Source organism: Cibotium barometz, chromosome 40, assembly GCF_041138505.1.
Source record: "Cibotium barometz isolate CiBa-2024 chromosome 40, ASM4113850v1, whole genome shotgun sequence".
In the NCBI taxonomy this organism is placed as follows: domain Eukaryota; kingdom Viridiplantae; phylum Streptophyta; class Polypodiopsida; order Cyatheales; family Cibotiaceae; genus Cibotium; species Cibotium barometz.
The window spans coordinates 31511382-31524460 of NC_141085.1; the positions used below are offsets into that span (position 1 = coordinate 31511382).

Below are 13079 nucleotides of genomic sequence, written 5' to 3' on the forward strand. Positions count from 1 at the left end.
AGGAAAGTGAAGCTGATTCGAGTGACACGACCAGTACCACTACTAGTGAGGAAACAGAGGATACTTCATCGAGTGAGGAGGATGCAGAGATGGATGCTGTGGTTATTGATGAAGAAGTGCTTGCTGATGAAGTTGCTGAACAAGAAGAAGCTATACATGAGGAATGCGAGGAGATACAAGTGGATTCTGAGCAAAGGTATGCCTGTGATGTAAAAGAATTTGCTTTTAAGTCTTTGGATAATGAACCTGTGTGGGATGAGTGGGAAATAGACAGTCTACAAGATGATGAGCCTGAGTTGGAGATGGATGATGAGATGCGCATGAATGTTAAAAAAGCCATGACCAGAATTAAAGCTATGAGGGAAGAGAAACACCAGAAGACTTTGAATGATGCTGCTGCTATAGATGAGAGGGATGCTGTGATGGATGAATTTCTTGGTGGTTTTGATGAAAATGAGGATACAGGGACTGAGGTGGATGCTTTGGCAATGGTGCCTGTTGAAGAGGAGTTTGTTTTGCCTGTGGTGGCTGGCTTTGATGGTGAGGCTTCTTATGCTGATGAACAGGAAAGTGTTATGGTACAACAGGTTTTTTTTAATGAAGCTTTCATCAATTTCTACCCTCAGCAGGAGCTGCTGCATTGGTTCTCCGATATTGGTGCTGATCGTATCAGGGATATTGGAGTTGAGATGAGACGGGATGGTGTCTATATCAGGAGCTTTGTTTTGAGAGGCTCTGGTGTTGTGTTGTGGGATATGGGATGGAAAATTATGCCTGTGGAGAATGACAGAGTTTCTTGGATCATTTGGAATAGAGATGTGCTGGTTACACTATATGATGCTCAGAGAATTGACGGAGGGAAACGTGGTCATCGGAGGAAAACATGGTTATATGCTTTCTGCTGATCATAAATGATTCAGCAGGCTAGGGGTTGGGCAAAGTATGTCAGGCTAAAATCTGAGAGGTATTTTGGATCAGTGTACATATGGTGCGTGTGGTGTGTGAATAAAATTTGCCCTGAATGCCCTGGCAAGTGTACAGGCCGAGTGATTTTGTTGTGAGCTGGAATATGCACGTGTTTTATTCCGGAGAAAATGCTGGAGATCTGGAGTTTTATTGCATCAGTATGGTGTGCCGGTGGTTGCTAAATGCAGAGCATCGAGATTAGAAATTGATGGGTAATCATCGTGTTTAGCAAGTTAATGATGCAGCTGACGAGAATGCAGGCAACTCTCGCATTTTTTGGAAGATTCGGCGCGGTGGTATTTTCTGAAAAAGTATAAGGGGAAGGGGCTCTTGTAATAGTAGTGGTGGCCATTACTTGGTGGTTTGGAGGCTTTTTAGAAAAATATTAAATATGTAATATAGCCAATTCAAAAGGCCACGTGAAGGCATGGAAAACGGCCACCTTGACGTCTAGAAGGTGGCGGAAATGTGCAGAGGGAGGGCGACTTTCCAGAAGGGAGGCGGAGAGAGAAAAGGGCCGTCGGTCTTGTTTTAAAGGGGCTTCCCAGGCGAAGAGCACTAGAGGCGGCCTTGTGTGTGTGTGAAGGCCGGCGTAGGAGAGGGGGTCGCCGTTTATGCCTCTGAGGAGAAAACCAGTCGGTGTTCAGCAGGCAAAGAGAGAAGAGCTGGGGGGCCTCGTCAGTGTTGAAGCGACGGGCGCTGCAGAAGAAGACGCCAGAGCGAGTTGGCTCAACAGAAAGAGGTCGTGGCCTTGCTGAAACGGGTCGCCAGGAGACGCCAGGGGAGAGCCAAGCGGCTGCTGTGTGTGTGAAGTGCCGGTGTCAAAGAGAGAAGGGCTGGAGCAGCCGCAGGTCTGTAGAGAGACGCCAGGGGACAAGGTGTGCCTACCTGGTGTGTGGAGGCGACGGCTGGCTGACAGCTACGGTGGGTTTGCAGAAGCGAGGAGACAGAAGTAGCCGCCTTCTTGTGTGGGCTGACAGCGTAGGGTTGGTGCAAAGAGGCGCAGCTGCGAAGCGCAAGTGTGAGGCGCTGCTGGCGAGGACAGATGAAGGGTGCGCAGCCATCAAGAGTGCACAGGTGGTGGGCCTTGTGTGGAGGCAACTAATGGGCTGGAGTACAGCCATGTGAGAAGAAGGAAAGGCTGGTGTGGGGCCTTGTGTGTTGGATATAGAGGGGCCGGGTGAACAAGAGAAGAGGCTGTGGGTCTTGTGTGATGATGATAGTATGGGTTGATGATTGGAGCAGCAGAGAGGGCTGCTGTGAGGAAGGGTACATGTGATGTGGCTTGGGCTAGGTATCTGGGATGCTGCGGTGAGCAGTGGGTTGTGGTGTTGAGGATTGTGCAGAGGCTCTGGGGTTGGTGAAGCTGCTGGTCACGACATACAGAGAGTGGGAGCTGTTGAGTGAAGGTTAGCTGGTGTGGGCGCCTTCTAGAGAGAGTAGCTGGTCTTGTGTGGGCGGTGATTGCAGGCAGTGCGTGGATGCTGACCAGAGAGGGAGCCTTGGGTTTTTGTGTGGGCTGGAGACAGTGGGGCTCGCCTACGACAATCGGCAGGTAGCAGCAGACAGAGAGTAGCCAGGCTACAGAGAAAGTGAAGAAGGGTTGCTGGTGTGGGCGCCCTTTGGAGATTACAGGGACCGGGAGACAGAGGCTCGGTTGTCAGACGCAAGGGTGTATTCCCTTGGCAGTAAATCCTGGCCAGAGTCCTGGTCTTTGGTGTATTTGCTGTGTTTATACAGTGTGTATGGTGTTGTGTGTTTGCTGAATATATCATCTGTTCATTGTGGTTCTGAGCTGTCTTATGGTGTGGGTGGGTGGCGAATGTTTGAGAGAGTGTTCCAGCCGGTGGCTGGTGGTGCCCCGTTCGTGGTAGTTTTTCCAAGTTTGGGAGGTGGAAGAGCTATAGAGGCAGGTCTTTCTTTCTTTTTTCCACCTCACACCAAACATGACCATCACAGTCGGTGCCATGCATTTAGCAACCACCCGCACACCATACTGCTGCAATAAAAACTTCCAAATCTCAAGCATCTGCTCCAAAAAAAACGACACGCATACCAGCTCACTGCAAAACCACCCGCTCTGTACATTTGCCAGGGCATTCAGGGCAAGGTTTATTCACACACCACGCATCCCATATGTACACGGACTCAAAACACCTTTCAGATTTTCACCTGACAGTTGGCAATGGCTTGGTGCCTGGTTGGGGTCATCTGGTTAGAGGTACACACACACACACTTTTTTTTTTGTAATATCCAGTGCAGTATATTTATATGCTCATAAATTTACAAGATGGGAAGTCTCCGAAGCAGAGAGTATCCCAAATGTCAGAAACATAAAGAGAAAAGCTCTAAACAAGAAGCATCCATATCACCCTCATGGCAGGCATCATATAAGGATTGCCGCAATGAGGCTCTGAAGGATTCATATGACTGGTGATTCTGCCGACCCAAGTATACCAAATTATGCTCACTCCAGATTGTCCAAAGAGCCCAATATCTCACCCAAGAGAGAAATAGTGAGTATTGGGACAAGGACCGCATATATCTACCAAAAAGCCAGAAATGTTTCCCAAAAATGTGACTAGGGAAACGGAGCCGAAGAAAATCTGAAATTCTCCTGAGGAGGATCCTGGAACAAGGGCATTGCCAGAGCAGATGAAGAACAGTCTCTGAGGGAGCCTGACATCTTAGACATGTGGAAGGTGCAATGTGACGTTTAGCAAGTATGACCCCCACTGGCAATGTACCTCTCAAACATCTCCAAAGAAAAAGTCTTTGTTTCAATGGCATTTTACACTTCCACAACATCCGGAGATTCTTTCTCCACCATGAGAGGGGCTTCCTTATATGCGATAGAGAATTAGCATGTTGATGAATCCATGGGGCAGGCTGAAGAAGCCTGTAGGCTTTGATGGAGGTTAAGGCAGGAAGGGGAATAGGATGAATGCATGTAGCATATGGTTGCAATTGCCAATCCAGAAGCCTGTCTGTGTCAGCCACGGGTGAAATAGGTAAAAAGGGATGCAATAAATCAGCAATTTTCTTCCATATCAACCTATGGTGCATTCCCAATGCATAGGAAGCAGTGGCCCGGGGAAAGGATAAGACATATCCCCGATCATCTACCACATCATGTACGTACCTAATTCCCAATTTCATAAGATTGTATGCCCGAACAGGTTCCTGTAAAGCCAGTGGAGTGTCAAAGATGGCACTCCAATGAATACTTTCTTTCCTCATTGAGTTTGTCTCCAAGCAATTATCAGGAGCCCATTTAACCTTAGAGAGAACTTGTTTCCAGTCAAGTATGAGGGCAGTAGAGAAAGGACAACCAGGTATCCTCCCTACTACAAATCTCCCAATCACAACCTCCCAATGATCCGTAATCCAATGACCATAAGCAGAAGTCCTCATGTTGACACACATGGATGCTAACATACAAGTCCATGGCTGCTGTTGACGGAAAAAAGTATGCAACATTGTAGCCTTCCTTGCAAGTACATGATATTTTATATTGAGGACATTAAGTCCACCATGCATCCTTGGGGAGCACACCATTTCCATCTTCATCAGTCTCAATGCTTTCACAGCAGTTTTTGTCTTCCATAATATCTCCATAGCTTGAGACATAAAAGCTGAAATATCCCTGGAGGACCAATGCAGCAAGGGCAAATAGAACTGGACATAAGACATCACAATGGATTGTACTATTCTGAGCCTGACATGAAGAGGCCAAGTAGAAATCTTCCAGTATTCGAGTTTATGTTGAAGTCTTTGGAAAATCCATTTTAACTGCTGCTTTCTGGTGATATTCCATCCTATGGGATATCCCAACTGCTTGACAATATCTCCGGAATGCACCACCTGACCCGGCCAAAGAATAGAATGCCAGTTACATTGTTTCAGGGGGAGTAATTTAGATTTTTCAAAATTGACATGCAATCCCGCTGCCAACCCATATAAAGAAAGAGTGGCCATAAGCATGCGAAGTTCCTGAGGAGAATTCTATGGCATGAAGAAGGAATCATCAGCATATGCTTGTGCCAAAAAAGATGTAGCCCGTGGGATTTTGAGACCAATCATCTGTCCTGTGTTTGTAAGATGATCAAGATACATCAAAAGAGGATGGGTCGCAATGGCATAGAAGAGAGCACTGAGAGGGCAGCCCTGTCTAACTAATCGACCCAATATCCATGACCGAGACAGATGGCGCCCAAGAATGCACTGAAGAGTAGAGCCAGAATAAAGCCAGTAAACAGCATTTGCCATCTTGGGACCAAACCCCAACTTTGTCATGATCTGAGACATGAAATCCCATTGAACATTGTCAAATGCCTTGGCAATATCCACCTGCAATATAAGCACATCTTGATGCGAATACTTAGCATATTCAATTGCAGTCAAGGCATTGGATATATTGTCATGGATTTGTCTTCGCGGCACAAAACCATACTGATGAGGATGAAGTCCTGCATGCAATATCCTGTGAAGCCTATGTACAATCATTTTGGCAATAAGTTTGTAAAGTACAGGCATCAAAGTAATAGGCCTCCAATCTGATATATGATCACACAGATGTTTTTTGGGGACAAGCTTGACTATACCATGCTTCCAAGAGTGCAGCAACTGATTTTCTTCCCAGGCCACATTGATCATTTGCAAAAGGACCTCTTTCAAATCATCCCAAAAAGAAATATAAAATTCCACTGTGAGGCCATCCCAGTCAGGGGACTTGTATTTGCTGAGGTGGAACAACGCATTATCAAGTTCTGTGTCAGTAAAAGGCCTTTCCAAGGTAAGAGCATCATCCATTTCAACTATTCCAGAAACATATCGAAGAAATTCAGTCCTGGCATCAGTCACTTGATTAGATGGGGAACCAAGAGCAGAAAACAATTTCTGGAAATAATTGTGGCATTCGTCTTGGAGATCAGAGAAAGAGTGAGTCCAAGAGCCATCCAGTTTTCTAACCCTTAGACATGAATTTTTATTTCGAGTAGCATGCAAGCCCTAGAAAAAGGATTTTGAAGAGCAGCCCTTATCCATGAGGGGCTTTATTCTTGCCCTAATCTGCCATTTGTGCAATTTCCTCTGATCATTAACAGCAAGTTTAAATTGTGCATGTGAAAGGGAATCCTTTTCTGAATCAGAGAGTGGCCTCGACTGAGAAAATTCAGTCAAATGTTGTGCTGTCCTTTTTGCCCATTTAACCTCATTCCTCCATTTTGTCATATGCCATTTGCCATACTCCCTAATGACATTCTGAATACGAGAGACGAAGCTGTCCCAAGCATAATTCATGTCCTCCTGGGCATGAAATGGCAAAGGATGAATGGCCAATCTGATCATTTGCTGAAAATTGTGATGTTGAAAATAAGCCTGATTAACATGCAATAGTCTACTGGAGAGAAATGGCAAATCATCCAGAGGCATGCCAAGCTGCAAATTCATCCACAATGGAGCATGATCTGACAAGCCCAATGAGAAATCTATAAGGAGATGAGGGCTAAAATCTGCAAATTGTTGTGGATAAAACAGATACCATCTGTCAAGCCTTGCCCAATACGTAGTAAGTGCATTATGATGAAAAGTATATCCAGGGACTGACCCTTGGAGAAGTATCCATAAATCTTCAGCCTGCACAGAAAGAAGCATGTCATCCCATTTGTGCCTTTCCAATGATAGCATATGAGATCGTGAAGTGGTATTATCTCTAGGCAGAGGGGAATTATTAAAATCCCCACAGATGAATGCATTGGATCTCCATGGATATCTGCATAAAGAATCCCACAAAGAAGCCCTCATGGAAGAGGTCTGGGGGGCATAGACTGATGCAAACTCTAAAATATCACCATTAACATTGCATTGTATTACTATCCATTTGCCACTATTGTCATTGAAGGCCAACTGAGGCTGCAATTCATGTCTAACCAGTATGCATACACCTGAATAGGTAGCAGTACCAGCATAATATATATCATAACCGTGCAAAAAACCATGTTGTCCAGCCATGGAGTGTTGATTATGCTCTTGCAAACAAACAATATCTGGCTGCATTTTATGTACATAAATCCAGAAAAGCCTCCACTTTGAGACATTGCAGAGGCTCTGTACATTGTATGTAAAGCACTTAAGTGTTTGAAGCATGAAAAGGTATGTACAGCAGAGTGTGAGGATAAGAACCATACATCAGAGAGGCTAGGCCTCTGCCTGCATAGGCTACATGCCTTCATTGCCCATGAAAGACATAGCATTTTCCTCTTCTTCTGAATCACATATGGGGATGCCCTTCTTCAGTACGCCCACCCAATTTTGAAGGATAGGAGCAGAGGCTGAAGTAGAAGTTTGTCCTTGTGAGGGAGAAGAAGCATCCCATTGACGAGATTGATGGGGGCGTTGCTTCAATACAACCACCTTCTTGGGTTGTTTAAAACCGTCCTGATCAATCCCCACAGTTTCCTTCATCTTCTCTTTCCCTTTATCTTTTCCTTTTCCTGGAAGTGCGGGCATCTGATTGACTGATTTTGCATTCTTTGCTCCATTTGTATTTGCTGTCTTGAATTGCAAATTCTCATTCTTTTCCCGTGTCTGGGGTGGCAAGGCATTTAGGGGGGGGGGGGGGGGGGGGGGGGGGGGGGGGGCGCGCTGATGCAGAACCATTGGGCATTCAGAGGCTAGATGCCCAAACTTGTGACAGGCAAAACAAGCACCTGCAAAAACACCCCACTTCAATTCAAAATACTTTTTGCCCAATTGCACTCCCTCAACTTCCACCGCAATAGGAGGAGTAGGTATGTCAGTGTCCCAGAGAATGCAGAACCTGTTACGGTTTCCCATGGGGCGTGGTGGACAAATGACCTGTCCCAAGGAAGCAGCCAGGCCAGGCAACTCTTCACGCATATAGTCCGGGAAGTTTGCAACCTCAACCCATACAGGGCAGTGATGCCGTATAAGACTTTGATAGTCCTTGTTTGGGGACCAGGGCATAGCATGTACCATTTGTCTCCCATAAAACAGAGGAGAGAACTCAAGAAGCCTCTGCTTGCATGAAGCATCTGATAATTGCACCTCATAAAAGCCTCTGGAAGCAAAATACACTCCCTCTACAAAGCATCCTCCAAGGATGGACTTAATCCACTGCGCGACATCGCTGGCCGCAGGGATTCTTTCTGGAAAGAATATTATAACCGCAGTTTGAGACAACTTTCTGAGAGGGTTTACCAGGGACAGCAACTTCAATTTGTAGGTGACCTCTGGAATCGGTTTGCCCCATTCCTGTCGTGACTGCTGAAAGTCATCCTTAAGGGTATCAAACACATACTGAGCTTCCAACGTAAATGCATCATCTTGTAAAGGCGGCTCTGATAGGCGGCGCTTAGCATCTGCAGATCTTTCTTTTCGGGCATATGTACAAACATCTAAGGCTGAAGCTATTGATAGAACCACGGAAAGGGAAAGGCTGTGAAAAGGAACAGGCTGATATTGACAGAAGGTGGCTGTGAGGTTACGCGAAGGCAAGAAGGAAAGTGGAATAGAACAGTAATGCAGAAAAAGTGCAAGAAAGCGGCAGAGAAAAACTGCAAAAAGGACACTATAGAGTTATGGGAAAAGTATGGCAGGGAAAGACTGAATCGTGCAGCAAGGGCACGAGGCAGGACAGTCCCGGCGATAAAAACCAGGCGCGTACACACACACACACGCACGCACGCACGCACGCACGCACGCGCACACGGACACACACACCTCCCTAAAAAAACAAAAAGTGCCTCACCATGTGTTGAACATGGCCAAAAAATTAACTGGGTGGTGAGTCACTAGCCACAATCTATTGCGGTCACGCAACGTGTTCGATGTTCAGGTCTATGGAAACCTCGCTATGATTTCTCAGGTATGTCCTCTATCTTGATCCAGAGTGGTTCTATGTTAGATAATCCTTGGGCCCAGCCTAGTGAAGACCTTACAGATATCCTTGGAGTAGCAAATAACCTTCCTCTTGCGTGTTGGATGGATGCTTCTTCATTGGATTACAAGGAGGCTTTCCTTGATAGGCAAGGTGTCTAATGAGGTTTAGCTTACCATCATGTGGTACATCACTTGGTGCTGGTCGTTCTTGTGGTCTTGCATTGGTCAGTTCCAGTTTCTTCTCTGCACTTCCCATGGGTAGCACGCCACCCAATGGATCTTCACCAAGACCTTGTCGAGAATAAATTTGCAGCTAGTCTTCTTTGAGGCCACTTTGAAATCGGCTCTCGTCAAGTTCCTTCCTACTGTGTGGATGAGGAGTGCCTTGCATCCAAACCTGATCAGGCTTCATTTCTCCTAGTTGCCCCGATTGAGCACTGCACTAGGCTTTTGTCTGGGTTGGGGGAATTTTATCGATTACATCGACTCGTCCATTCCCCTAGATTTGTGGAATCCAGCTGCCCGGCCTCTCCCATTAGTCTGGATGGGGATCTTCTCCCTCCACTGCAGCCCTCTCCTGATCTTCGCCCTCTGCGAGGACCTACCCCCCTTGGCCTTTGTGGTCAGCCTTTTCAATCGCCTTCAGGTTGCCAGGATGACCTCTGAGGAGGATTGCTGTGCTCCCCTCTAGTGGGTTGGATTAGTTTGTTTTCGTGGGGGTGCGGTGCACATCCCTTGTCAATGTCGCCGAGGATCTTTCTTGGCGGCTTTGGCTATGGAAAACTGCCCCCATAGTCCAGCTTCAGTGGGACCCAGGAGAGTGGCACTGGAGACCCCCCCTCTCCCTCTCCCCCTCCCCCCCCACCCCTCCCCCTCCCCCCCGTCGTGGCGGCTCCCTTCTCCCACTAGTTTGGATTCGATCTGCTCCCTCCACCCTCTCTTGATCTTCAGCCTCTGCGAGGACCTACCCCCCTTTGCCTTTTGGTGGGCCTTCTCGGTCGCCTTCAGGTTGTTGAGATGATATGTGAGGAGGATTGCTGTGCTTCCCTCTAGTGGGTTCGAGTAGTTTGTTTCCATGGGGGTGCATGGCACATTGACCACTCCCTTGTCAATGTCATGAAGGTTCTTCCTTGGCGGCTTTGCCTGTGGGAGAACTGCCCTCTAGCCCAGCTGCAGTGGACTCAGGAGAGTGCCCCCCCCCCCCCCCCAAAAAAAAAAAAGAAAAGAAAAAGAAAAGAAAAAGAAAAGAAAGAAGAGAAGTACGGAGGCTCCCCTTTTTTCTGGTACTGAGTTCACGTGCGGAGGAGGATACAGCTACATCGAGTGGAGGATGCGAGAGCTGTGGCTCAGCATCTGATGATCTATGATTTTTCTTCCCACGTCCTCTTCAACTTTGGGAAGAGGTTGTGAAGGAGCTTCTGTCTGCAAAAGGCATCCCTCTTTCTTAGGCTAATTGCCCACAGGAGTCTTGCAGGGGGCAGCTAGCTTGTGAGCTGACCGTGCCACAAAGTGTTGATGTGTCGCAGGGTGGCACTGAAACGTGCTTCAGTCAGTTCAGAAACGTTCGAGATGTTTTGGATGTTTCACCTGAAACCTCTGAAACGTTTTGGCTTGAGTTGCCTACCTTCTTTTAGAAACAATGCTCCAGCCTTAGTCATTTATGCCCCCATCATGTTTGTCCTAGTTCCAGCTTGCTCTTGTTATTAGGTTTTACAGCGAGAAGCCACTTTGAGCAGGCTGGAACTTGGATCCAAGCTTCATCACCAAATCGGTCTTGCGATGCTATGCCACCCAGTTTTGATGCTAACCAATTATGTGGATGAGGTGAATGCAATCCTAGTGAGAATCAGCTGCAAGAGATTTAATCCTATGAAGATAGGTGACTGTCTGGAAGATTGTCAACCTCCATGGGTGAATTCTTAATACGTATTGTAGAAAAATACGTTTTAGAGCTTTTCTGGGGTGTATAATTTTGCTTTCTATTTTATGTGAAGAACAATTCCCCAAAGATGCTTTGCAACATCACAGTAAAGGAGATGGCTTTTAACCAAAGAAGAAAAGAAAGAAAAGACACCAAAATGTCTTTTTTGCAATTTAAAACAAGGCTAGTATCAAAAGGTAGTGCTGGATCTTAAACTTTGGAATGTGTTCTGTGGGTGTTCTGATAAGTTGTGTTGGATCTTAAATGTTGGAATGTGTTCTGTGGGTGTGTTGATAAGTTGCCTTTTTGAATCTGTTGTATATTTGTGTTATGTGACAGGTTGCGCGGACAGGACGTGTAGCATTGGTGAGAGAATCTGGGGTGAACACGAAGTACTTAGGAGAGCTGGACCCAGTCAACAAGTTCATATAGCTTGTTAATTTACATAGAAATGGCTCTTTCGTACACAATGTGGACACTGGAGTGCCAGCTACACAGGCAGATGTAGATTTGATCCCAGGGTGTTTGCACACAAAGAGGGGTGTGGTCAACTCTGTGTGTGTGTGTGTGTGCGCGTGCGTGCACGAATGCATGAGCCTTGGATTAAGAGTGCTTGCATGATGCCATTGTCATTGTGAAGGGCATCTTCTACCTTTGTCAAAGTTAACAGAGCTGTTGACTTGACCTGGCTAAGTATACTTCTGCACACCAGAGCTTTCCCTCCAAATTTGATACTTTACAGAGCTCTTGACTTGACCTGGCTAAGTATACTTCTGCACACCAGAGGTTTCCTTCCAAATTTAATAGTTTCAGTTACATGTACGGTTCTTGTGATCAAGTTTCTTTCATGCTGTGGCTTTTGAGGTAAGTGTCATTTGGCCTTTTTGTCGCAAGTACTAGTAAATTATCCCCATTGATTGACTAGTTAATGTTCCTGTCCTTATCATCTGAGTTATTCTTATTTTCAAGCCTTGGAGCATCGAGTTCACAATGTTTTCTTGTCATATTGATGAAGTGAGACTTGTAATGGTCACATTGCATGGTAAATCCACTTAAATCTTCATGGCCAAGAATGTAACGTACCAAGGTCTTCTCACAAAGTCTTGTTGGTATCCTGGTCTAAAGAGAGTCGTTGGTCATTGAAAGATTGCCACTCTTTCTGTTAAAGCTTTCAAGGAGCTACTTTAAAGGTCTGCATACTAAGGACTTAGTCAAAGTACACCTTAGCAAGCCTTATTTACAATGATTTGAGGCCTTAGTCAAAGTACAGTACTGTTAAGGTTAAATTTAAATGACCATCTTCATGGTGTGGTAATGCTAAGATAAAATTAACATGAACTCTCCATTGTAACACAGTTTTTTAAGCTTTCATAGAAGTTGAAGGCCAGTACAATGGGGGTAATACTGTAATGGTAAAAGGTGAGAGCCTGCACTATGTGGTGGTATAGGCCAAAAGAAGGTTGTGTGCTCTTTGCTAAGGAGGGTTTGAAAATTGTGCCTTGATGTAGTATTATCATGAGACACAATGGTGTCTGTTTTTACCATCAACTTTACTTCAAGCAATCATTTTCCAATCCAATAGGATATCCAAATCAGAAGTCGGCATTCTTGCAGCTCTATTTGCCTCTGTGTGCTATACTGTTGTGGTCTCCACCCATGTTCAGTGATTTTATCTACAATGCTGTAGTAAGCTTTAGTGACCTTGATGGGGGATTGATTGGGCAACAAAATAATTTCTTGAAAATTAAAAGAAAACCATAAAAGTGAGAACACTACGTCCATTGTCAACAAGCACAACCACAACAATGAAGGTAATGTAGCAACATCAACAACTCCTACAAATGAACATCAAAGAAATATATGAAGTCATGCAGAGCAATCTACAACCTTGAGGAGTGAGAGCACCACTGTTATTGTGTTCCTGTTCTTCCGTGATCTCCCTTGTCATTTGCTTTACTAAATGTTTAAATATATCACCATGAACTCCATTTATTATTCCTTTTCTTTTTCATGGGAGAACGGGTGAGTGGTTACACAATCAAAACAAAAAAAAGAAAGAAGAAGAGATAAAAGAAGCAAAAAATAAAAAATAAAAATCTCAAAGCAAACAAGTATTAGGAGCCTTTCCAAAGCCTATGTTGTTGGGTCTTGCCTTTAAGCCGCAAATGTAACTTTCCATTTTGGGTGCACTGGCTCGTCTGTCACGTCCTCACTTCGTCGCATTTAAATGCTCCTTGTCAAAGAAGGGAAAGGAGATCTGAATTTCTAGTTGGAGGCAAGATGAGATGG

General features: G+C 45.4%; 1 protein-coding gene across 5 annotated transcripts in view; it reads left to right on the plus strand.

Annotated features, from left to right (window-relative positions):
• LOC147615412 (acetolactate synthase small subunit 2, chloroplastic-like) overlaps nt 1-11678 on the plus strand; it is a 128756-nt gene extending 117078 nt beyond the window's left edge. For all 5 annotated transcript variants that reach the window (XM_086779516.1, XM_086779515.1, XM_086779518.1 and 2 more), the window contains one exon: nt 11130-11678. Coding sequence is in view for 4 of the 5 variants with exons in the window: in XM_086779515.1 (XP_086635641.1) it covers nt 11130-11222 (93 nt within the window). In the remaining variant the exon portion in view is untranslated. The remainder of the gene's footprint in view (nt 1-11129) is intronic.
• Nucleotides 11679-13079: the final 1401 nt, after the last annotated feature.